The sequence below is a fragment of the Sinohyriopsis cumingii genome, chromosome 8 (genome assembly GCF_028554795.1).
Source record: "Sinohyriopsis cumingii isolate HCF-2022 chromosome 8, ASM2855479v2, whole genome shotgun sequence".
Taxonomy (NCBI): domain Eukaryota; kingdom Metazoa; phylum Mollusca; class Bivalvia; order Unionida; family Unionidae; genus Sinohyriopsis; species Sinohyriopsis cumingii.
Window position 1 is genome coordinate 44,695,228 of NC_142968.1, and position 24,328 is coordinate 44,719,555.

General features: G+C 35.7%; 1 protein-coding gene across 1 annotated transcript; it reads left to right on the forward strand.

The window, feature by feature from the left end:
• Positions 1 to 4,899: 4,899 nt before the first annotated feature.
• On the forward strand, positions 4,900 to 23,293 carry LOC149793402 (uncharacterized). The gene is made up of 6 exons (XM_089967382.1): positions 4,900 to 5,100; positions 5,517 to 5,635; positions 14,807 to 14,870; positions 17,054 to 17,231; positions 17,759 to 17,867; positions 23,057 to 23,293. The coding sequence occupies exons 1-6, from the start codon at positions 4,974 to 4,976 to the stop codon at positions 23,225 to 23,227; spliced, it is 768 nt and encodes a 255-aa protein (XP_089823508.1). The 5' UTR covers positions 4,900 to 4,973; the 3' UTR covers positions 23,228 to 23,293.
• Positions 23,294 to 24,328: the final 1,035 nt, after the last annotated feature.

Genomic DNA, 24,328 nt, shown 5'->3' on the forward strand with positions numbered 1-24,328 from the left:
TCTGTGTCCGAAAATGTGTTGGATGCGGCGGCGGCGGATAATTACGAACACGAAGCAAATGCACAATCGTCCCGTAGAGAAAACTTTGACACAATATTCCTTAAAAAATTCAAAGATGCGTATTTTAACATTAAAGGGATTTGCATGTTTCCAGAAGAAATAGATCCTAATGTTTTAAGAGTTCGTGTAATAAAGAGAACTTCCTTAAATTCGCTTGCAAAAATTAAAATATGAGTGAGATGACCATAAGTTGAACAATATAACAGTAAATGTGTTTTCAAATATTGTGCCGACTTTATCAGCTCTATTGGTCATAAACGTTATGGTCTGTTGTCCATTGTCCGTCCGTCCCCTTGTTTGCTATCCATTCTTTTCTTAAATTACTTGGAACATTGGCATGAAACTTTAAACACATTCATGCCATAGTTTAATTGTTCCTACATGAAAATGGTTCCATCGTATATATCTTGAAAATATTGCTGTCTATCTTGAATTCTTTTGTCGCTACTGATGGCCATCTTAATATGGGGTTTCCACTGAAAGAAATCTAGTTCGTTGTACATGAAATAGGCACCGATCTAACATCCAATATGGCCGCCACAGCAGCAATCCTGAAAATCTTGTTCATCCATCTTGAAAGTCGTGTTATCTCTATTCCTGATACGTGAATGGTCATTCCGACACGGAGTTTTGAGGATGTCTACTTGTTTCTAAATGAAAATGGTACAATCTAACTTCCATTTTGAAAATCTTTACATTGCTACTCCTCTTACACGGAGGGCATATCAGCCTGCGGTTTTACTAAAAGAATTCTGATGATATATGGCAAACCCTAAATAAAATGCGCTTATGTACCAACGGTCGGTTTTGAATGAGCTGATGTGCCAATAGTTTTGATGTACCACAATGATATGATCCAGAATGTCTTTGAATGAGTCCTCTATAATCCGAAGGTAGTGTTTTAGTCCAAAAAGTCAGTGATTATTTTCATTCAGAGGAATAATTTAAATAAATAATTCCCTTCAAGTTAAATCTGAACATAACTAAAAATGACTTTACAGACTGAACACCAAATTGAAATGAATAATTGTTTACCTGGTATTGTCACCTGATCTATCACACAATAAAATGCACAGGACGTGGATAATTTTATAATGGCAATTTCCATGATATATTGTGTACAATATCGATTCCAGAACGTTCTGAAGTCTTACTCAAGGCTAGGCCCTGAACTCAAACTCAAGTAAACATGTAAACAAAAATTGAGAATAGTCAGGTAGGCCATGAGTGCCGTCTTCCTGCTGAACTTTGTCGGACAAGATTAAAAAAACAAATAGTACACGGAATTTGCATACTAGAATATCTATATTTAGTATGAAATCTTAATTATTTTCTAAGCATTTTAACTAGATGTATACACTGACAGCAACAGCTGATAATGTCGACAGATGTTTTAAAACAAAAAAATTATTCTGTACAAAAAACGACAAAAACAGTATGTGTACATATGGCTAAAACTGTATTGAAAACATCAGTATAGTCCTCATTACATCCAAAAACCATACATATTATTTTAATTGTCGCCATAATAGACTGCATTGTTGCCTCTATCGTAACACTGCGAGGGAAACTCCTAAGATATTTCAGGTGCCCTTTTGTTATATGTTTGTGGTTTTATTAAGTAACGTATAAGGACTGCATACAATGGTTTGACTACCTGTTCGAAAATACTCTGCTGTGTGCAAACTGTGAAAAAAAAAGCAAGTGCATAAAGTTAGGCTCAGATATCGGGCTCTGAATACAAGATTTCATATTTTTTAATATACAGTTTTTTTCCCAAAGCATTGCAAGTTTGTCTTAAATATAGATTATATTAGTTCACAATCATTTCCTGTCATATAGATGAGTGGAGACTTTAACTGCACACAACTACACATAAACACCATCCTGCACACCCACAGAATGACGCATGCGAAACGGCACTTAATGAAAAATGAGAAATGATAAACATAGTTTGATGTTAACCAGTGCAGTTTTTCGTATAATTTTTTTTATAACAATACACCCCCCCCCCAGCCCTCAAATACTTCATTGAATTTCCTTAATTTTATGCCTCTGTCCTTCCAAGTGCGATAAAGCAAGGAAGAATAGGCAGTGCTATTATACTGTAATTAAACGGGGATCAGTTTATTATTGTTAAATCTTATTTTAGGACCGTGCCAGTCTTGGCTTGATGAGGTTAGTTGAAACAAATGTTCCCCCCCCATGAAACTGTATAGTGGGATACTAAAGACAAAAATATACAATTCAGACTTAAAAGTTAAAAACCTCATTTGAGCAAATAAATTGTTGTTTTACGAATGGGCAACGTTATTTAAGCTACAGCCGCTCCCCGACAAAGGAAAAGGATACTCATATAGGAATACGGGATTTCCCTTTCATTCTTTAACGTGTTGGGAGGATAGACTCCGTTATACGTGACAGCCCGGTGTACGTCCCTAAGACGAAGTTAAGAAATAAGTTTCTTGCTCATGGACTCGCAAAAAAGAAAGATTTGAACTCGGGATCACATTACTCACAGTTAACCGCGCTTACCACTGACCTACATCATTTACTCCCTTCCAAGCAAATTAAAAAAGAACCACTACTCGATCCTTCTGTCTTTCTATATTACTACTTTTTTATATGAATATGTTGATAATGGATACATTTTTCCTCCTTTGCTTATATATTTCGAAACAGAAACGGTGTCAAAGGTATATCCTGATATCACAAGTACAAGCAACGGTCAGAATCAAGACATGCAAAGTTTGATACCCTTTGCTCTGTTGAGAAGTAGGACATAGAGTTGAGATACAGTACATGTAGAAATACCAATTATTTGGAGCACCACTGATAAGAACGTCACGCTTTCATGATGTGAAATATATCAGAGCACTAAGTACAGAACGTTGGTGCTACCTACTGTAAATATTATTAGCACAAGATACAAGACAAGACTGCATAGCAATTATTAAGAGTCTCCCCCAACCAAAAAAAAAAAAAAAAAAACAACCTCCAAAACAATGGAGCAGACAAATATGAAAAACAAATAACATTTTTTAAAACGAAATGTCAGGTTAAAAAGGAACTGAATTGCAATTATGTCATTTACATGTATCCATAATTAAGTCTTTCTGATTTAATTTAATTATGTGGTTATTACGCAAATGTGCGAACAAAATGTGCACCAAATAAGTGTAAATAAATCATTACAACAATTAGTTGTAATTAGAAACACAGAAATCTCTTAAAAGGTATACGTATCTAACTATATCATGTAAATCATTACGACAATTAGCTGTAATTAGAAATACAGAAATCTCTTAAAAGGTATACATATCTAACCAGATTATGTAAATCATTACGACAATTAGCTGTAATTAGAAATACACAAATCTCTTAAAAGGTATACGTATCTAACCAGATCATGTAAATCAAGCGCGTTCTCGTTTTATTTTTAAAAAACAAACAAACAATACAGAGAAAATAACACTGAAAGTCACAGTACGCTCTTCCCATGCTCTCATTTTACAAGCTGGAAGTGAGTATCTGGTTAACAGTGAATAGATGAATAAGTGAATAATTAATTCGATTAATAGTCTATAAGGTCCTTAAGTTTATCTTATCCTGAAGTCTCCTGCATTGGATCTTATCGAAGTGACTCCGTTAATACGTAACCTAATTAATATAATTATGGTTCAGGATCATGTTAGGTAAATAAATACATTGAGAGAAAGGGAAAGTGTATTAAGCAGTATTTGCTTCCAATACTTTCATATTTATAGTACATTATTCTTATGTTAATAGGCAATATTGGGTATAAACAGCATTTGTGAGAAAGATATAACAAGTAGATTTACCATTTACTTAGTATATCCATCATCATCAAGAACATGTCAGAAAGTTGTTCTCCCAATTCCACTGTCCAAACCCCCCCCCCATGATCTCTAAATTCCATTGTCAAAAGCAAGATGATTTCTAAATTCCAATGACAAAAACAAGATGATCTTTAAAGTCCATTGTCAAAAAACAAGATGATTTCTAAATTCCAATGACAAAATACAAGATGGTCTCTAAAGTCTATTGTCAAAAAAACAAGATGATCTCTAAATTCCATTGTCAAAAACAAGATGATCTCTTAATTCCACTGACATCATCTCATTAAATTTCAATCAATGCCACTGTCCATTCTTATAAATCTATAATAATAACAAGCAAGGATTTTGCTAGTCTTAATTTTTTGGTCTAAAAGTGTTTGAAAAATAAGTTAGCAAGTGCACAGTTTGATTCCTCGATAACAAAATATATAAAATTCTTGATGGAGAGTATTTTATTCCAAAACGTATTCTTTGTACCAGATTTTTTTTAAAGACAATTCAATATTAATATTCCGTTTTTGCACCATGATGGCATCTACCATGTTCATATTTATTTCATAATTAGATTTAACTTTTGGCCCTGTTCTGCTGTTAATAATAATGAATTAAAAATTGGTGAGCAGATAAACATCTTAGAACAACATTAGAAATTATGGATACAACTGAATTTTATTTCGCTTCCTAACCACTTTGCATAGTGATTTACGGACGATCCAATGCATACCAGAAACGTTTTATAAAGGGAACGAGTACATAAAAGTTAGGAGAACTATAAACGGTTCGGCGACGTATAGGTTGAATAATGTAGCCCGATATGTTAGTTATTTCTTTTATTGTGTGTACTAAACGGCTGAACATACTGTACATATTAAACACTTGGTATTAGTTTCTCTGCATTCAAAGCGTGAGCTGCTTTGGCACTGAGCGGGTAACAATGTCATGTGACCGGCCGATAAGCTAGTGTCTTCGTGTAAATGAGATAAGATAAAACGAACCTAAGACACAAGAACTTTGCTGGATTCAGTGTAGTTTGATTCCATACGTTGAAGAAAAATGAAGTTTCTGGTTATTTGTGTTGTTGCTTTAGCAACAAAGGCGATGGCAAATATTACTGGACAGCATCCCGCCACAGGGTCCTGTCTCTGTGTATCTGGTTCAACGGTTAATGCTCGGGAGAACCGTAAGTACGATGTGTATGATATATGTAAGTGTGTGTGTGTGTGTGTGTGTGTGTGTGTGTGAGAGAGAGAGAGAGAGAGAGATTATGAGGGACTGTACAGGTAAGAAGTCACTCATTTGTATATATTGTATGTTCAGAACTGACCCATACCAACAAGATCCGCAGGGGCGTAATTCTGAGCTGATTCAAATCGACACGGTAGTTTATTTTTTATGCCACACGCTGTATCGAAAATTTGAGTTCTTGAATCCACAAAAAGAGCAAGCCGTGTATGGTAATGAAACTTTAATGTAATTCCCGCTACCTTTATTGCTAAACGACAGCTTTTGATTTTTCTTTCTTTTTCCGTATGAGAAACCAAGATCACTTTAAATTTTCCTTAAATTGCACTATATTTTCCTTTGCAAAACTTTAAGACAGCACTCAGTCGGCAGTTGTGGCATCCCTCAACAATGGAGACTGCTTCAAATTTAACGGTGGAATCTTAACAGCAGAAGGTTACACATGGTTCCAGCTTCAGAACGTCAACGGACATGTAAGTACAGCATAGGGAATAATAATAATAATAATAATAATAATAATAAGAAGAAGAAGAAGAAGAGGAGGAGGAGGAGGAAGAAGAATTTTTGTACAATTCGTATCAAGTTTATTGATGATAACGATGAAGATGACGACGATGATGATGATGACGGGCAAGATTCATTAAATCAGTTATCAATTAAAGTAATTGTTTCAAATCTGCTGTTTCACAATGGGAGAATATAAAATATAAAAGAAACAAATTATTTGCCATCATTCAAAAGAATTATACCATATACTCAGAATCACCTCAGAAGTTTCGTTTTAATGAAACAAAATATTTTCTTATTCATGATAAACATTTAATAGCCTAAATTATAATAAATTTTCGCAAGCATATTTCCAGAATCATTTAAATTGTTTGGGGAAGGAGACTGAATAAACCCCAACAAAGATTCTTTGAATATGCAACTTTAAATTTCAATGTCATGTACTACCTGAGCGTCAAAATCTAACAAGATGAATTAAGTTCCTTTTATTGGAAATTCAAACGTAGCTTTCAATCAAAACTATAACTTGTTCGGATCAGTTCAGAAGTTAGTAAATTATTCGCAAATTAAAACAGTTCAACACCAATATTCAAAAATATTCAAGAATAATTACTCCTGTTCACTTCAACTATTTAACTCTCGTGTATTTTGTGTATTTTAGAAAGGCTGATTTTACGTTGAGAGAGTTTTTGGGCTAACATTCCCGTCAATAAATCATCGCTACCCCAATTGCATGCCAATTCCAAAAATAGTACCATTTATATTTTTACCAAAATGTCATGCATCCCCTTCACCTCGCCATTTGCTTCTACACCACAGCCGTCGTTATCACACAACTGAAATTCAATATTCAGCAAATATCAGTTTTAATGTCTGCTCTTGCCTACTTGTGGCGACTATGTTCTGGTTTCCATCGAGTCTGCAAGTAAGAAAATATGGCGTAATCGTAACTAATCGGTCACTATTGTCATTCTGAGATAAGCACCGCATGTAGTAGGTTTTGTAATATGCATGATTTTCAAATGTTGTATCTGCCCAAAGACTGTTTCATTGTGTATCATTACATATATACAACCAGAAGGCTTTAAGGGTTTCTATCAAGCGGGTTTCAATAAATGAGGCAAGCTGATTAACTCTGAGATGTCTAACCTGGTGGAGATTTTACATCTACACCAATAAAAGTTCCTTTCTGATAGAGTTTGAATATTGTAGTGGGGAAAGTTGTCGCGAATAACGTTTATCAGTTGAAGAAATATGAAAATTTTAATTTTATTGGTGAAGCAAAGGTCGAATATAACATAGTATTGTATTGGTGCCCATCATGCATACTTCTAATAAATAAATCTAGATTTTAATCATCTTGATAAACGAGGAAATTCTAAGTGCTAAAGAAGAATCTGAAATGGCTGTAGCATTGGACTGCCGCCATTTTGAAAAGGTTGCCCGAAAAGTTCTGACAGAGTATGACCTTCACAATTACCTACATACACCATTATCTCCGCTACTCCTCCTTCCATCTCTGTTTGACCAGCAGAGAGGGCGAACAGACCACTTGCTGGAAGGTCCAATTTTGGAAAAGTAAAGCTTCTTAATAAAACGAATAACATAAGGTCAATAACGTCAAACCGAAGCCTCTTAGTTACCGAGAGTTTCTCTAATTGGGTTACTTTGTCGTTTGTGCTTTTCCAAATTTGTGTTTACCTATTGGAACACTTATTTGTGGTCGCACTCTCTCTGCTGCTGTAAGTAAATCATTATTACATCAGTCTCTCAACCAAATATTTTATCATGTAAATTTATTCTTTTAAATCCGTGTGGGGTAGATTGTGCTTTTGAAAAGAAGTTTTTGAACTTAATCAGGTCCATATCCCCACTGCACCAAGTCTGATGAATTTTTCGCATAGTATGTGTGATGAAAAAACATAACGTCAAATTCAGACGAGGACAAACTGTAATTCATCGTGATCAGGCAATTGGTGAACGATTTAAACGAATACTTGCTAAGCGTCTTTTTTTTTGGGGGGGGGATATCCATAGGCAAAGGGAAGATATGAGATCTCGTGAATGAGTTGCAAGATTACCAAGTGTGATAGCTGCATTAAATAATGAAATTACTCGAACAACTGCTATGAAACATGCTAGATAAACTTAATTTGACCATTCGATACGATCATCGACGATCCAAACATTTGTATCCGAGATGGTCAATCCTTGTGATGAATGAATTATCAATGCGTATCATAGCGTCCATGCAGTTTTATCTACAGCTAACGCGCTCATAACAACACTGACAGGAACTAAAACAATATAATTTAATACAAGATTCTTTCTCTGACAATCCTGGTACATCAAATATCTTTGGTTGTCGAAATAATTAATAGTCGTCGCTGCTCGTTAGTCGTTCATTGTAGCATCGACACCATCGATGCTGCGTACGATTTGAAATGTTGACCACACATCAATGCGAATTTTTTTTAGCATTACGAATACTTTTAATCCTTTTCTTGGGTCCCGGGTTCTTCTATCAACAGCGAATCTATATTCAGGTTTAATTTTAATTTTAATCGTTAATATTCCAGATTTTGAAGGTTTAATTTTAATCGTTAATATTCCAGATTTTGATTAAGACAAATGTGTATATATATATATATATATATATATATATATATATATATATATATATATATATATATATATATATATATAATGATTCAAACAAAGAATAAACACAAGCGGCTTTTGATAGGCTCTAAATTTCCTTGTAACAAAGTTTGCGCAAACAAATTATGTGAACTTCACTCACAATATGTACGGAGAAAGAGAGAGAGAAAGAGAGAGTTGAAGACCAAAACCGTATTTAAAATGTAATGTTGGTTTTGGAAGAAACACACAGTTTGCAATGTGGTGGTAACAAATACAGAGAACTGAAAAGATATTATGATTTTAAAAAACAACACTGATAATAAAGAAAACGTGATAAGAAATGCAGAAGATTATATCGCTAGATTTTCAAAATAATTATTTAGATAGATAATCATTTAGACAAATAATGTTATATATAAATAGAGCAAAAATAATTTGTGAAAGTTCCTATCATTAAGAATTATGAAGCATTCTGTGATGGTGTAATCAGGCACTGTCGACTAAAAAACTAGCCTGTACTCTCACTAATACTGGTTATCTTATATTCAATACCGGATGAATAAAAATATATCTTTGTCATAAATTCGTGTATGAATGTTTTTGGGTGGTAATCGAAGACGGTCTTGTAATCGATCATATTAATTACATAATTTACGAGTAAATACACAGAGCGAGAATTGTAAATTTGGTAGGACTGGCTGTAATGATAAGAGAGCCAAAGCAGTTGCATCTACAAATGTAGCTGGCAAATATTTTAATATCTGCCTTATTAAATATACCTTCTCGCAAATAATATTATCAGATCTGCTTTCTCAAGTAAGTGGTTATTTTTGTCGGTAAGTTTGAAATGTATTCTTGGTAATAACGGATTATGTCAATGTAGATAAACAGGATCACTTGGCTCTTGTACGATTAAATATTCTGGAGGTACTTGTGGTGTAAATGAATACAGAATAAATCCTTGCTGAGCCTGATTGGATTCTTCAAGATCTATTTTATAGCTGCCATCAATTACATCACATACAACATTGACTGCGATTGTTGAAGTTATATTAACAATTCCCGGTTCATGTTGCATCATTCAAAAAAGTTACCCCACCATGAGCAATTCTCAAACATAATAATCAGACATTTTCCCGTCACTAAGGCTTGATGATAATAACGAGGATTATCTGGAGTATGCTAGTGTCGCTGTGTGTAATTTTATTATATAATCATGTAATTTTGAGCTTGTACACGTACATATTTTTTGGGATGATATCAGAATGCCAGCAATTGTTGTTGCAGCTCTAACACAAATTGCTACAACTGCTGATGCCATCGCTAGCAGTGGTGTTATTGTTGATAATATTACACCTGTTCTAACAATAACAGCTGAATAAACATTTATGTCAGCATCAACTACACGTCTGCGATATGTTTTTTATTTTTACTGTATATTTGTCAACGATAGTTTTTAGCGTTTTTGCGATTCATGTGCTTAATTTTTAATTGTAATGTTAAGCTGCACGTTGAACGTTAATCGGAATGTTCATTAAATTTTAGTTAAGTGGGAATTCGGCGACTAATTCAAAACACCAATAATAAATCAAGCCGAGTTTTCTTTTTCTGCGGTTCCACAGTAAATGTTTCCTTGTCGTATCGCTCCAACACCAATAACATAAATCCAGGAGATCCACCTGACGGAGTCAGTGGATAACACCATGAAATTGTGGTAGATATTGTAACTGTAACAACGCCAGGTACTGAGAGCCTGTATATACCGGTAACAGCAGCGTGATGTTTAATAGATTTATTAAGTGGTGACCATAATGCTTCTCGAGACGCTACTGTATACACTACATTGTCGGTAATTGTTTTTATGTCAGAGAGTTTAATAATAGATGGTTGGTGGTTTTCCAAAGAAATCATCAACAATCCCATTTATTCTTTTACGAAATCCTAAAAATGTGCCCACATGATAAATATAATCAGATCTAACTGAGGTAATTTCAGTATTAACTGAAATTAACGACTTCATCATTGGAAGGATGTATTTTTTCGCTACAGCGTCATTGTCTGATTCTGGTTCTCCAAGACCAGTTTTTTTAAATAATTATTATGATACATATTGAGAGAGGCAGTCATTGTATCACCGAATGTTTGTACTCGACCACGAATACTATCAAATATCGTTGACATAATAACACCGGGTTGATTTTTCCATTGCTATCAAACAAAGCTTTGCTATTTTCAGTCACTCTGTTAATTTTAACGATAACAATTTTTAAATGAAAGATTACTAACTATTAATTTTCCTTGCTGATCATGAAATACAACCACTACATTTGCAAGATTTAATAATTCAGATATTTATCACTAATCTATTTACTTATATTTTCATGAGTTATTCCGTCGGTTTTTTGTTTTGGTTTAGAGAAAGCTTTTCCGTAAATATCTACCATGAAACTTTAAGATTTGTTTAAAACGACGCGTCTACTCGTTATGAGGTGGTAATGTTGATGATGACACGGCGTCGAGTACAGAAATTACTTCACGGCCACATATTGGCGCATCGGTTATTGTTTGTGTTGGTAATGTTGAATGCCAGACTGGAGTTTTTATTGTGTTTACGTAATTAAAAAATCCTTTGGTTGTGGAGCCATAACAATCAAAATATATAATGCCACGTGGATCGATTGCGTATGCCACCCAGTGAGTACCTGGACCGGAACTATTATCGAGATTGACGATAGCGGTTTCAATATTGTTTGGTTGTTTTGGTAATTGATCAAAACACCTCTAAAAAATTATATTCAAATGTTTGGGCAGCATCAAGTAAATCAAAATTTGACATTGGAAAGATTAACGAACTGTTCCTGGAAATCTCAGACCTTTTCCATATCGATAAGGGGTTCCTGTTAATCTTAGAGCCCAACCACGTCTTTTTAAAAATCCGTATCCTGTTGCTTTCTTTAATGCCATCCCATCTGTAATTCCAACAGTACCATGTACAGCTGCTTTTGCAACAGCTGGGGCTGCAGCGGCTATAAATGCTGGTATAGCTGCAAGAAGTGGAAATATACCAACTGTTTTAACTGAGTCTTTAACTGCACCATCAGAAAGATTTAGTTTAACGGCTGTTTTTTGATTGTTTGGCGCTATTGAAATGTCTGAGTTGACGTTCTAACAATGATAATTTATTTTGACCACCTGTGATCTGATCTTTTTTTTAGTGATTATTTTTATTCCACAGTTATTTGCTGAATTTGATTGGAGTTTTATAATCTGATGAGGAGTCTGACTGACACTAACATGATGATATGACATTTTTATAAGTAATGGGTTATTTTCAACTGAAAATGTTACATGTTTTCTATCTGTGCGTCAATTACTCGCATTCACCCGCCAGTGCCTTCACGTAACATTATTTTATCGCTTAGTATAGCTGCAATTGCTCTAAAGCCAAGACCACCAGTGGGTAATACACCTATTCGAGCTCTAAAATGAATATCAACGACAGATTGTTTAAATAATTATATATGCTCCAATGAAAAATAATAGATCGGATACAGTTTTGTAAAATCCCGCTGTGACATTTGTAAACCAGTATGTACATTTTGATTACGCCCCATACATGTCATTAAACCATGATATGCACGTGCTACATGATTTCGGTCAAAATTAAAAAAATGTATGTTCAGATGGTTCTTGATGTCCATTTGTCCGTAAAGAAACTTCACTAATTGCAAGTATGTCAAACATCATGTGTCTGCGTTCTTGTGAGTTTAGTCGATTAACATGTAAAGCAATAAATATATGTCTTGGCGCAGAATCGCCTTGTTGTGATGCAATATGCCATGTAAATAACCCAACAATATTACTTTAAACGCTATGGTCATTGTCAATAATGATAACATTGATTTTCCTCCTGAATTCATAAAACTAATTAACTTGACTTCTTCAGCAATTGTTGGAGTCATTACTGTCATCCACAGTGAGAGTTGTGTTATCTTACCATGCAATCATATCAGGGAACAGGACGCCATATTGCATCAGTGTCAGTAGCTTTTCGTACAAGTACAACTCTATGTTTAGCTCCATAAATAGCTTTTCTAACATTTCTACAAAAGCCAAAGATATGAGATTTTGGAATTGCACATGTAAAAGCTTCTTCATCATTTAACATTGATCGACGTGTATCAAACCCCAGTTGTAATTTTCGTCCATCGATGCAACTTCATTTCCAGCTGCATTCATTGTTACGTTTGCATGTTCAGGATGATTAGATGTATCTTTAGCAAACATCATTGATGAGCCAGATGATCTTGTATAATCATCTGAATATCTTGCAAGACCAAGTATGGTTGTAGCAACATCAACGTATTTTTGAATTGTTTCAATCATGTAGGTAGCGATGTCAAACAACGCCATAACGTATTGTTAGCAACACCGGGAGTTTCACCAAATCCAAATCCACCATCATCCTGAAAATTTTTCCGTCTACTTCAATAAATTCTTCAGCAGGTAAAACATACCTGCTTATAAATTGAACTTTTATTTCAATTCGACCACGCTGATCTGGTATACGTGCGTCATAAGAATAATAATGACAATCACGAACAGATTCATCTTTAAGAACTTGTGCATCCATATAAACCGCTGGATCGGATATACGTTTGAACATTTTTATTATAACTATCCTCGTCTAACACGAAGACCAATTCCTGCGATTAAACTTGCTGTTATATTTTTTCTTTTTCTTTTGGTATAGCTACAGGCATAATTTCATTAGTCAATTCTGCAGGAACGACTTCATTAATAGCCAACTCAGTATCGGCAACAACACTGTCAGGACCAGTTCCTAACACACTTCTTGTTTCGATTGACGAGGTTCCAGCCAGCTAAGAACATCTTGTTCTTTTTCTGCTGTAACGTCTTCGTCCATTTTTTTTATTCCTTCTACAAGTTCCATAAATCCTTTAAGCCTAGCTTTATCATCATACATCGTACGACCATACCTAACCAAAAATAGATCTTTAACCCAATTTCATCTTGGTGTAGATACAACATTTTCCAGTTTTAATTATCTATCCCTTTCATTATATTTCTCAGCAATATGTCCTAACCCTAAAAGATCTTCATCCATAATACGTTCTAAGCCAGCAGGTGTAAATCTATTTGTAATAAAAGACTCAAGTCTAGGAGATTGTGGAGGAGGAAGATCAAATTGTGGTTGAGAAGAAGGAGATTGTGGTTCTTCTTGTGGCATCATATCATTCTTGAATGTTAACAAATCCGCATCATCAATGGTAGAAGTTTGATCAGATTTGACAAGATATACATTTTCAAATCAATCATCCGTTGTTGAAGAGTAAGCATCTTTTATTCGTACATATTTTCCATTTTATCATAATTTCTTGCAAGCTATGCTATATTAGATTATCATGATTCGACCGCTCGATAACTTGTAAACCCTTTAAGTTTAAATTTACCTCTAAGTTTTTCTAATTGTTGCCGAGAAGATTGATTTTCAGGTTGTTTTTGTCTTTTAGATTTAGCATACTGTTGCACATCTGAAATATGTTCATCTATTTTATCTCTGTATGCAATATAATTAATATCATCTTTATCCCTGACTTGATCACCTCTTTGATTTATTCGATATATCCACTTGTACTAAGTATCTTTTGACATTGATCTAAGAGCGTATTCAGGTTTTAAATATCTATCTCTTTTACTATAACTCTCAGCGGCAAATGCAGCTAAATCGTCTACTTTTAGATATCCCTCTATTTCATCAATAGTCCTTTGGGTAAATCTGTTAAACAATTTAATTTTTTCTTTCTTTTCTTTCTTTTCTTTTTTGTAATTTGTTCTTCACCTTCATGTTCTGGTGGAGATTGAGCGGCAGCTATTGCAGCTGGAAGATATTTTAAAATCTTTTTGTCTGTATGGTTCTTCTTGCTATCATGTCAGTTTGCTCAGCCGTTTCTTTTAATGTCAGAAGAAGACTTTCCCTAGCTTCTACAACTCTTTCAGTAACCTTTGTAACAGGTTTAAATAATTGTTCTGTACCTTCTGTATATTCAACTTGTGATTCTTGGCGATTTTGCAGTTTTCGATTAAGATCGTCACGAACAATCTTCTGATTGCTTCTAATGTTTCTCGAGCGATTATATGTAAGATTCCATTATTGATATAATAATCATTTAATTACTCACACATTTATAGCAGCAGAGAAGGTGCGAACACAAATGAACGTCACGGTGGGTAAACAAAATTCTGAAAAACACGAACGACAAAGATAAAGTAACCCAATTAGAGAAACTTTAAAGTAACCCAATTAGAGAAACTTTCGGTAAGTTAGAGGCTTCGGTTCGACGTTATTGATCTTTTATTTTCATTTTTTTTTGTACGAGGTTTTATGTTCATAAATGGACTTTAAAGCAAGTGGCCTGTTCACCCTATCTGCTGCTGTTTGTATAGACTAATGAGCTAATATTCAATTTTAGAATGCCTGGGTAGTCGGTAATTACCTGAATACAGCCGATGCTTCAAAGTGTACCACAGCTGCGTGTAAGTACTGAAATGGTGAAATATAACATTAGGCAAAGAATTGTTTTTCTTTTAATTAGCTTAAAAGATTAAATATACAAATGAGTTTTAGAATAATCAGCAAAGTCACAATGATTGTGTCTAATTTGGTTGATATATGAATAATTTAATGATGAGAAGTTATTAAACATATCTGCACGGGAGATGATTGTTGTTGCACACACTTTTAAAGGTATTATTTAACTTAACCCGCATTGACTCGTGTGTAGATGGGAGCAATGTTCTGTTTTGGTCATACAGTATAATAGGCGCCCTGTGAAGGTACGTGTATCGATCGGAACATAGCTGGTTGGGAAATTATTTCAGATGTTGTAGTAGGAATACACATCAATGTGATTAAAATCAAATCCCCACTGTTATACATGAAGATCTGACAGTGAGAGCTTAGGGGTCATGTTCTGGCAGCTTATGTTATTACCATAATCGCTAATTTTATCAGCTGATCAGATTAAGTCGTTTATCTTCGCGTTTGGAGACAGCGTAATGTGGATGAAGAGCGCGAATGTGTACCGAACGATTTGATTCACTTTAAGATTTTTAAAATCTGCATTTCCATTAGCCAATTCAAAGGTCAATAGAACATGACCCTTAAGCAGTTGTCGTCAGATCTTCACGCAGGACAGCGGAGATCTGATTTTAATCAGACTGGAATACACATTAATATCAATTTAATGTGTTTGGTCATTCGCGTCTAGCAGATTGCGCTACATATGTTTCGACAGCAAAGACCGAGCTTGTTCCGATTGTGACTTTGTATCCTTCCAAAGCCATATTATTTCATATGAACGGAAGCAGTTCAGAATATAGTTCTCAATGGCTGCAAATTACAATTGAGGTTATTTTCACAACCCGGCGGAAATGGCTGAGCGATGTTTCGATCGTCCCGTAAATATGATAATCGAAATATCCTCGGCCATTTTCATATATAATTCACCGCCATTGAGAACAATATTTGGAACAATATGTCACAATATGCCAGGTAAAGAAGACAAAGTCTCAAACGGAAATCGTCGAACGTTTTTGTTGCAAGATATGTGGTGCACTGCATTGGATGCAACTCAATGGTCATAGTTATGATGGGTCTCATCTTAACTATTCCTACAAGGACAACTGGGATTATTTCCAGCCTTGATATCAATAAGGAGGCGCTCTATAGTTTCTTATTTTGTATAGAGTTAGAATTTTAAAGAAAAAGATTTTACCTATTTTATTAACTGCTAAAGATAGTGTACTTTAAACTCATTCAGGCTGATTTTTTTTTTTGTTTACGCACAAGGGAGCAGTCTTTTTAGTTAGCTGTGTGCTTCAATCATATACAATTTCCACCCATTAAATAACCAAAGAAATTTCAGCCAAAGTACTTAAATTTAACGTAGAGGTATACCAACATTTTTTCCATTGCGCATGTTGCAAATGTAAACAATTTCACCTTAAACACGGCCCTCTCTCAGAAGTTCATAATACGGTAGTTGTAGAGCGCCCCCTAAACGAGTGAAATTCAGGTTGATGCCGATGAAAAAAATACTGAAAGTATGTAACAACTAATACCCCAACAGTTTGAAAAAGTGATATGTTATAACTTTTCAAAATTAGTGTTTTTAAACCAGTTGTCTTTTTAACCATGTCCACAGACAGAAAGTACATAATCACCTGGGCAAAAGGTGATTTTAAAATCTCTTTCTTCTGTCTCTAATTTTTAGTTTTTCTACTCAAACTTGAATTGTTATATAATCAGCATTTTCAGGTACATGTAATTAGTACTGATTCATCCATTTGATGAAATTAAGAGAAGGGGGCGAATTGGAATATTTAGTAGAAAGAATAAAGCCTTCTTATTAGGGAAACATGGCAACCGAACACTCTCGAGTTCTATAATTATCCCGACTTCTTTATTTTAAACAATCAATCAAAGACAATAACAGGAATATTTAATCAGCGGACTTTACATAAGCTTTTTATACTTCGAAAAAAAAAATTAATTAAGGGCGGGAGTTGGAGATGGTGGGGTGTGAACGAGTCTAGGGCAAGATGATTAGGAATGGATGCTCATTCATTGTCGATGATGATATTAAAAACTAGCAGATAAACTACTCTGTATCAGCGAATACTCCGCCATAGGTTATTGCATTGTCCTTTATTCGCAGCTACCGGTACCGGTTCCTGTGGCGCAGCCGTCCAGGACCTCGCCTGTAAGATCCTAGCTCTTCACAATAGCCACAAAATTTCACTCTGGGCGCAACACCCCTCCGGTGTCAATGACAACGCATTCGCCCTCAATAACATCAGGGATACGTGCAATGGACATATGGCATCTCGTTCTCAGTGAGTAGCAGAGAGAGAGAGAGAGAGAGAGAGAGAGAGAGAGAGAGAGAGAGAGAGAGAGAGAGAGAGAGAGAGAGAGAGAGAGAGAGAGAATTTCGTTTATTATTTCACTAAATAACTATTAGCGTCGTATATTCTAAAGAAGTGACCATTTATAGATGTCAATTAAGATGGTGTAAAAATTTGACTGGATGTGAGCATGTGCGCACTTACAACATCTAGAGTAAACTGCTACCGAATTACAGTCGAGATCTCTAAATAACGCAAACATCTGACAGGCGTTGTTTTGGATTATGTGAAAGGTACCCAGACACATTTCATATTTTCGAACAGGAAATTTAATAAGGTTTACTCGTTTGTTTTTATTTCAATGAAGTTACATTTCTATCGGCTGCTTTTGAGGCTTTAATTATTTATATATCATCAATCCTTGAGGTATCAACTGCACTAAATATCCTAATGACAAGGGCGTACATACATCAATCGTACCAAGAAACGGATTTCTCCATGTTCTTTTTCTGTATCAGCTATACCTGCGCCGAGTGCAGGAGCCCAGGTGCACCGGGAGGTCAGGTCTGTTTAAGCGAGACTTTGCTGCGCTATATTTATGACCTTGGCACTCATGGCCAGCTACACGTAAGTAGTCAGTTTCTACGTCATCAATGCCAACTGTATTTACTTGCAATGGCAGATAGTAAAGGTGTATACAAAGTGAATTTTGTCACATGACAGCTATTCGTTTCGGAAAAAATTACATATTTCCAAAAACTAAATGGCGATTCTTACAATTTGAAACCACAAAGGTTGCACTTGAATGGACCATATAACGTGTTCATAGGTCTTCGTTCGTTAAAAATCGTTAATGTTCCTGAACAGTCGTCAGGATAAAAATGTAAAATATTGTATCAAATAAATTATGCATTTTCATGCTGACTTTTAGTTAGTTTTAGCTAAATGAATCTTCTATAAAACCAGCCATGGTAGATGGCAAACTTATGTCTTCTGTTTTGGCTATTTGGCAGTATTTTGAAACGTCTTCGTTAACATGTGTATGTTGAACTGACTGGATTTTCTCTTAAATGTTACATGTAGTTTTGAGTGGTTATAATCTTTGAAGCGAGCACATTTACAGCAATTTGTAGCACATAAATTAATATTAACTGTCCGCACTCCAAACATAATATAACATGCAACTATCATAATGTGTGCAGTCGTTACGTTCTCCATAATACGAGAAATATACAAAGACAGTAGAAACAGTATCTTGTGTATACATGGAAACGTTTTGCATAATGGCGCGTGTGCGTGCAAAATGAGTATTTTTGTGTTGCGTTGACTCTTAGTACTAAAATGACTGCTTGAAGTATAGTCTTAGTCGTGAAGTTGTACTGGGAAAATTAGTCTGTTTCTACAGAGTTTTAATTTATTGGTTTAAGAGGCGTATTTAATGCTCAAGAATCGCAGTAAGTCGTCTGAAAGCAGAAATAAAAAACTTAGTTGACTGGTACCCGACCTAAAATGGCAAGCCAGTATCATAGATCAGAAACTATTGTTTCTTCTGATTGGTTAGTCACTGACGCAATTCAAACAACAGTAAAGCGACCGCTCCGGTGGCCTATTGGTTACAGCGTCCGCCTCGGATGCGGGAGGTCGTGGGTTAGATCCCCGGTCGAGTCATACCAAAGACTTACAAAAATGGTGCTAACAGCTTCCTCGCTTGGCGCTCAGCATTAAGAGGTTAGTGTCAGGACTGGTCGGCCAGGTGTCAGGATAATGTGAATGGGTGGGACATCATGCTACATGTCTGCGGCATGATGTCCCAGTGCTAGACGTCTCTATAAACAGTTACAATGCATACATCGTAGCGATATGACTGAAAAATTGTTAAAGCTACTTTAAATATCCAAATCACACACACACACACACACACACACACACACACACACACACACACAACAGTAACTGCATTGATTGATTGGAAGCCTCACCTATGCGCCGTTAGTCATCAGGAAAATTACAGAGATCTCGTATGACCACTTAAGATGGAGGATGGTAGTCATCTGTGATCCACAGCGAACATTAATTTGTTTATTTACTTCGATTGCTCCGCAACACAACTAACAAATAGGGAGACTTATTTGACTAGTTACCGGCCAGTGATGATATTGGCTTGCCAACTGAGGCAGGGTACCAATAAAAATACGTTTTTCAACCTCTAATTCTGCAAAGATTTATCAGATCCACGCAAGTCTGGTCGAACGGAACTAACTTTTTTCCCCGACAACTGCGTCACACTTCCCGTGCTGAGACCATAGATAACTATCATCTTCCATCTTAAGTGATTAAACGAGATCTTTGTACACACATTCCGTACTTTTGGAACCCCGGGTGACCTAGTGGTTTAAAGCAATAGCCTTTACAGATCACTGCCATCTCACCTCTGTCTGAGTGGGTTAAGTCTAGGGCATGGTCAAGAAAGCTGCTAGTAACTTCCCGTGAGTCGGTGATTCTTACCGGCATATTCTCTGGTTCTTCCTCCATCAGTTACACTGGTTGACATGTGTGCTGAGAAATGGCAATAGCCCCAAAACAGCAACAACAAGAACAGCATTCCGTACTTTTCTAAGATAGAGGACGCTCATTATTTGTGGTCACACTAGCACCGCAGTTGAAAGAGTTGTCAGCGAAATAAATGGCTGTTTAACTGATTGTCGTTGATATCTATTTTCTTTCCAATATTACTCTGTCTGAAAAATACAACATTCATAGCGTATTCCATCAGTACTATTTATGTGTCAGCAGAGATGCAAGCATATTCGTACTTCACTTTGGGGATATTCGAATGCATCGGTGGACATGCGGGTAATGCATGCAGCCTGTACGCACTGAGTTGGTCTTGAATACGCGAGCAATGCAACTTGTATGCACTAAGTGGGTTGTGAACACGCGGGCGATGCCTGCAGCTTGTAAGCACTAAGTAGATGTAAACACGCGGGCGATGTATGCAGCTTGTACACACTAAGTGGGTTGTGAACACACGGACAAGGCATGCAGCTTGTACACACTAAGTGGGTTGTGAACACGCGGGCGATGCATGCAGCTTGTACACACTAAGTGGGTTGTGAACACCCGGCCAATGCATGCAGCTTGTACACACTAAATGGGTTGTGAACACGCGGACAATGCATGCAGCCTGTACACACTGAGAGGGTTGTGAACACGTGGGCGATGCATAAAACTTGTACGCACTAAGAGGGTTGTGAACACGCGGACATTGCATGCAGCTTGTACGCACTAAATGGGTTGTGAACACGCGGGCGATGTATGCAGCTTGTTCACTTAAGTAGGTTGTGAACACGCACGCCATGCATGCAGCTTTTACACACTAAGTGGGTTTATGATGACTGATTTTCGTGCAGAAACAAAACCTGTATTACATACACAGATTTTATATGGTCGTTCCAAAACCCGTTTTACATATAGATTTTATATGGTCATTCCAAAACCTGTATTGCATACACAGATTTTATATGGTCATTCCAACACATGTAGTACATACACCGATTTTATATGGTGATTCCAAAACCTGTATTGCATACACCGATTTATATGGTCATTCCAAAACCAGTATTACATGCACAGATTTTATATGGTCATTCCAAAACCTGTATTACATACACAGATTTTTTATGGTCATTCCAAAATCTGTAGTACATAAACAGATTGTATATGGTCACTCCAAAATCTGTATTGCATACACATATTTTATATGGTCATTCCAAAGCCTGTATTACATGCACGGATTTATATGGTCATTCCAAAACCTGTATTACATGCACGGATTTATATGGTCATTCCAAAACATAAACGAAAACATGAAAATTGTGCATTATGTGATGTAAGTTTTGTTTGTTTGATTTTTTAACGAATGCTGACTAATATGTGAACAAATTATCATTTCACTTCACTGACAAAGGACATCATCGGATCTGTGGGAAGATCGGTCCATCACTGACAAAGGACTTCACCAGATTTATGTTAAGACTCGTTCTGATAATTACAATGGTCTAGATATATCTTTTTTAGACCCTCGCGTGGCGAATATCTCATGGAGCCATGCGAAAGGTCTGGTTGAACAATTATAGAATACCTGAAATGAAGGTCATACTCTAACTCACAAAAGACATAGTAGTAAGTATGTATGGATATTGTTTCAAGGCCAGCATACCGCTCTGGTGGCCTAAATGGTTAGAGTGTCCGCCTCGGATGCGAAAAGTCGCGGGCTCGAAACCCAGCCGAGTCAAATCAAAGACCTATAAAAATGGTACTAGCAGCTGCCTCGCTTGGCGCTCAGCATTGAGAGTTAGTGTTAGGTCTAGTTGGCCTGGTGTCAGGATAATGTGACTCGGTGGGACATGATGCTATATTTATGTGGCATGGTGCCCCAGTGCTAGACATCACTTTAAACTGGCACACTGCAGACATCGTAACTTTATAACTAAAATTATTAAAACTACACACACACACACAAACACACACACACACACACACACACACACACACACACACACACACACTTCATGTAAGGCGATCACTAGGATTTTACCCTTACTTATTCTGTTTCGAGAAGTAATGTTTTATTTCTATGCATCCAACAGTGAGGAATCATGTATGTACTATTTTCTTTAAACATTTTATTTTCAAGAGATCAAAACTCCAAAATTCAAATGTAAGAAGATTTCAAAATTAATACAAGTAGTAAGAATGAAATATTTGGTTTATTATCGCATATGCTCAATTTAAAACAAACATAGTGATTAAAAATTGCATAGTTTTCAAAATACACAATTTATGAAAATGTTGAAAAATATTCGAAATATAATAATGCTGATGTCGTAGATGATTATGCTGACGTAAAAAAGTGTATCGCCATTTCTGGCTTGCTGCAGACATCTGTTAGATCCTGTCAGTATCATGGTTCCTGTAACTTTAAGATTATAAAAGTTTGAAAATATTGATATCTTATTATGACTCTCATGACCTAGTTCAGTTTTTAAACAAAATTGCCCTTTATTGGACATAACATGAAGATAATCTCCATTCCAATTAACTACTGATATTAAAGTTTCTTTCCCCTTCACTATGTGAAATGTTTCCTTATGTCTACTAACAAAATCGTATAATTTTTTTATTTATATTTATATATAAAGGCAAAACCCTTTGATTTGCGTTTTTTTCTCTCGATTCTGTGTCAGTACGATTAGCTGCTACAGTACTACATCAACAAAAGAAGTTACGAAATTTTACAATAATTTTAGAACAGCAACTTTGATTTTGTTGACTGTACATATAATACTTAAGAATGGGTAGATGGTCAAATTGTGGAATGCTTTCCTACGAAAATTAAGAGATTTTTTATTTTTGTTCGTACTTTTCTTGCGCGGATTGATAGTCAACAATGCTTGGTGGCGATACTACAGAAACATGACAGAAAGGTCAACATATATCAGAGCATAACATCATTAACAAAAACAGATTTTAATTATTGTGACTTTATTCATAGGGATCTGGGTCTTTATTTTTTTCTGCATTCAGACGTGAATTTTATGTGTTGGTAAGCTTGCAGCCTATTTCGGTAACAGACGCTGGACCCAAATTTCAACTGTCATTTAATTTTGGTTTGCAAGTGTCATTGATCAATACCTGGCCGGATGGTCGTGGTCATCGTTTCGTTTTAAGTAAATAACGTCTTGAAAAGAATTGAATCGATTTCTTAAAAAAGGTTATTCCATCTGTATTTTTAAAATCAACATTGCACATTGCAGGTAAATGAAATTGCGGGAGCTTGCCACCACTGTCCGTCAGACCACTACATCGGAAGAGCAGTGGATTTACATAACGACGCCAGATCGAGCGAGTACATTTCCAAATGTAAAGCTGTTGGCGGGACGCCCCTGGATGAGGGCAACCATATACATTGCTCTGTACACAGTTAAACTATTGTAAAAAGCTGGCCGTCATTTACCAAAAATACAAATGTAATAAAAGCACAAACATGCAGAGATTTGCCTCACTTTATCAATTTGGAATTAGATTCGTTGTAATACGACCAACGTAAGGCTGAGTGTATAATTGCATGATCTTATCTGTCTGATACGACCGTTTGTTAGATTCTGGATACTGCACACAAACCTTAGTTTTTGACCAATGTTAGATGACTTACGCACGGACTTATGAGAAAAATAGTCGAAATTTGGCGAAAAGAGTGAATGGTCAAGGTCACAGTGATTTAGAAAAGAAAAACAGTTTCATCGTAATAACGTTAGTTCTGGACAATGTGCAGTGACTAAATGTTGTAAATAGCTTTCACTTGCGTTAATAAATGAACCCGCTAATTTATAGGTTAAAAGGCAAAAGATAAGGGTCATAGTGAAGCAAGAAAATTAAAGATTTCTTCATATTCAATTTAACTATCAATTATCTAATTTGACCAGACTTTGTTTCTGGCATTTTCAGTTAAATTACCCCCCCCCCCAAACAAACAAACTACACAACCTTTGAATTTAGATGGCAAGAGATCAATGGTCAATGCCACTGTGCCTTAAAACAGACAAATGGTTTCCAGGCTATAATTTTAGTCACCTTGACTAAACTGCTTATTTGTTTTGCACAAAAGGTGATTTTAAGCCTATTCCTTTGGATAAATAATCTCTTGGTCAGCGCGAATTAAGAACAAAAAAAGGTTTCAGGAGAAAATTATCTTATTTCTGGACCAACGAACTTGATGAGAATAAGGTATTACGAATCTACAATCTTTTACTAAGAAACAGAAAAGAGCGAAAGCCAACAGGTTTTGAAAATTCAACAAACAATTTATTTCCCTAAAATACAAAATGAAAATGTAAATAATAACTTACAGAACTGCGAATTAAATACCAAATGATTCTAGAATTTCGACATATGTCCTAATGATTACAGTTCTGAATAAACTTAAGTGGTATTCCAAAATAAATCCAACGCTGGAAGTGTTGGTGTGCCTATGATGCAATGTATCGTAGTGATGTGCCAAAATTCTTTTGTTGAATACCAATAGTACA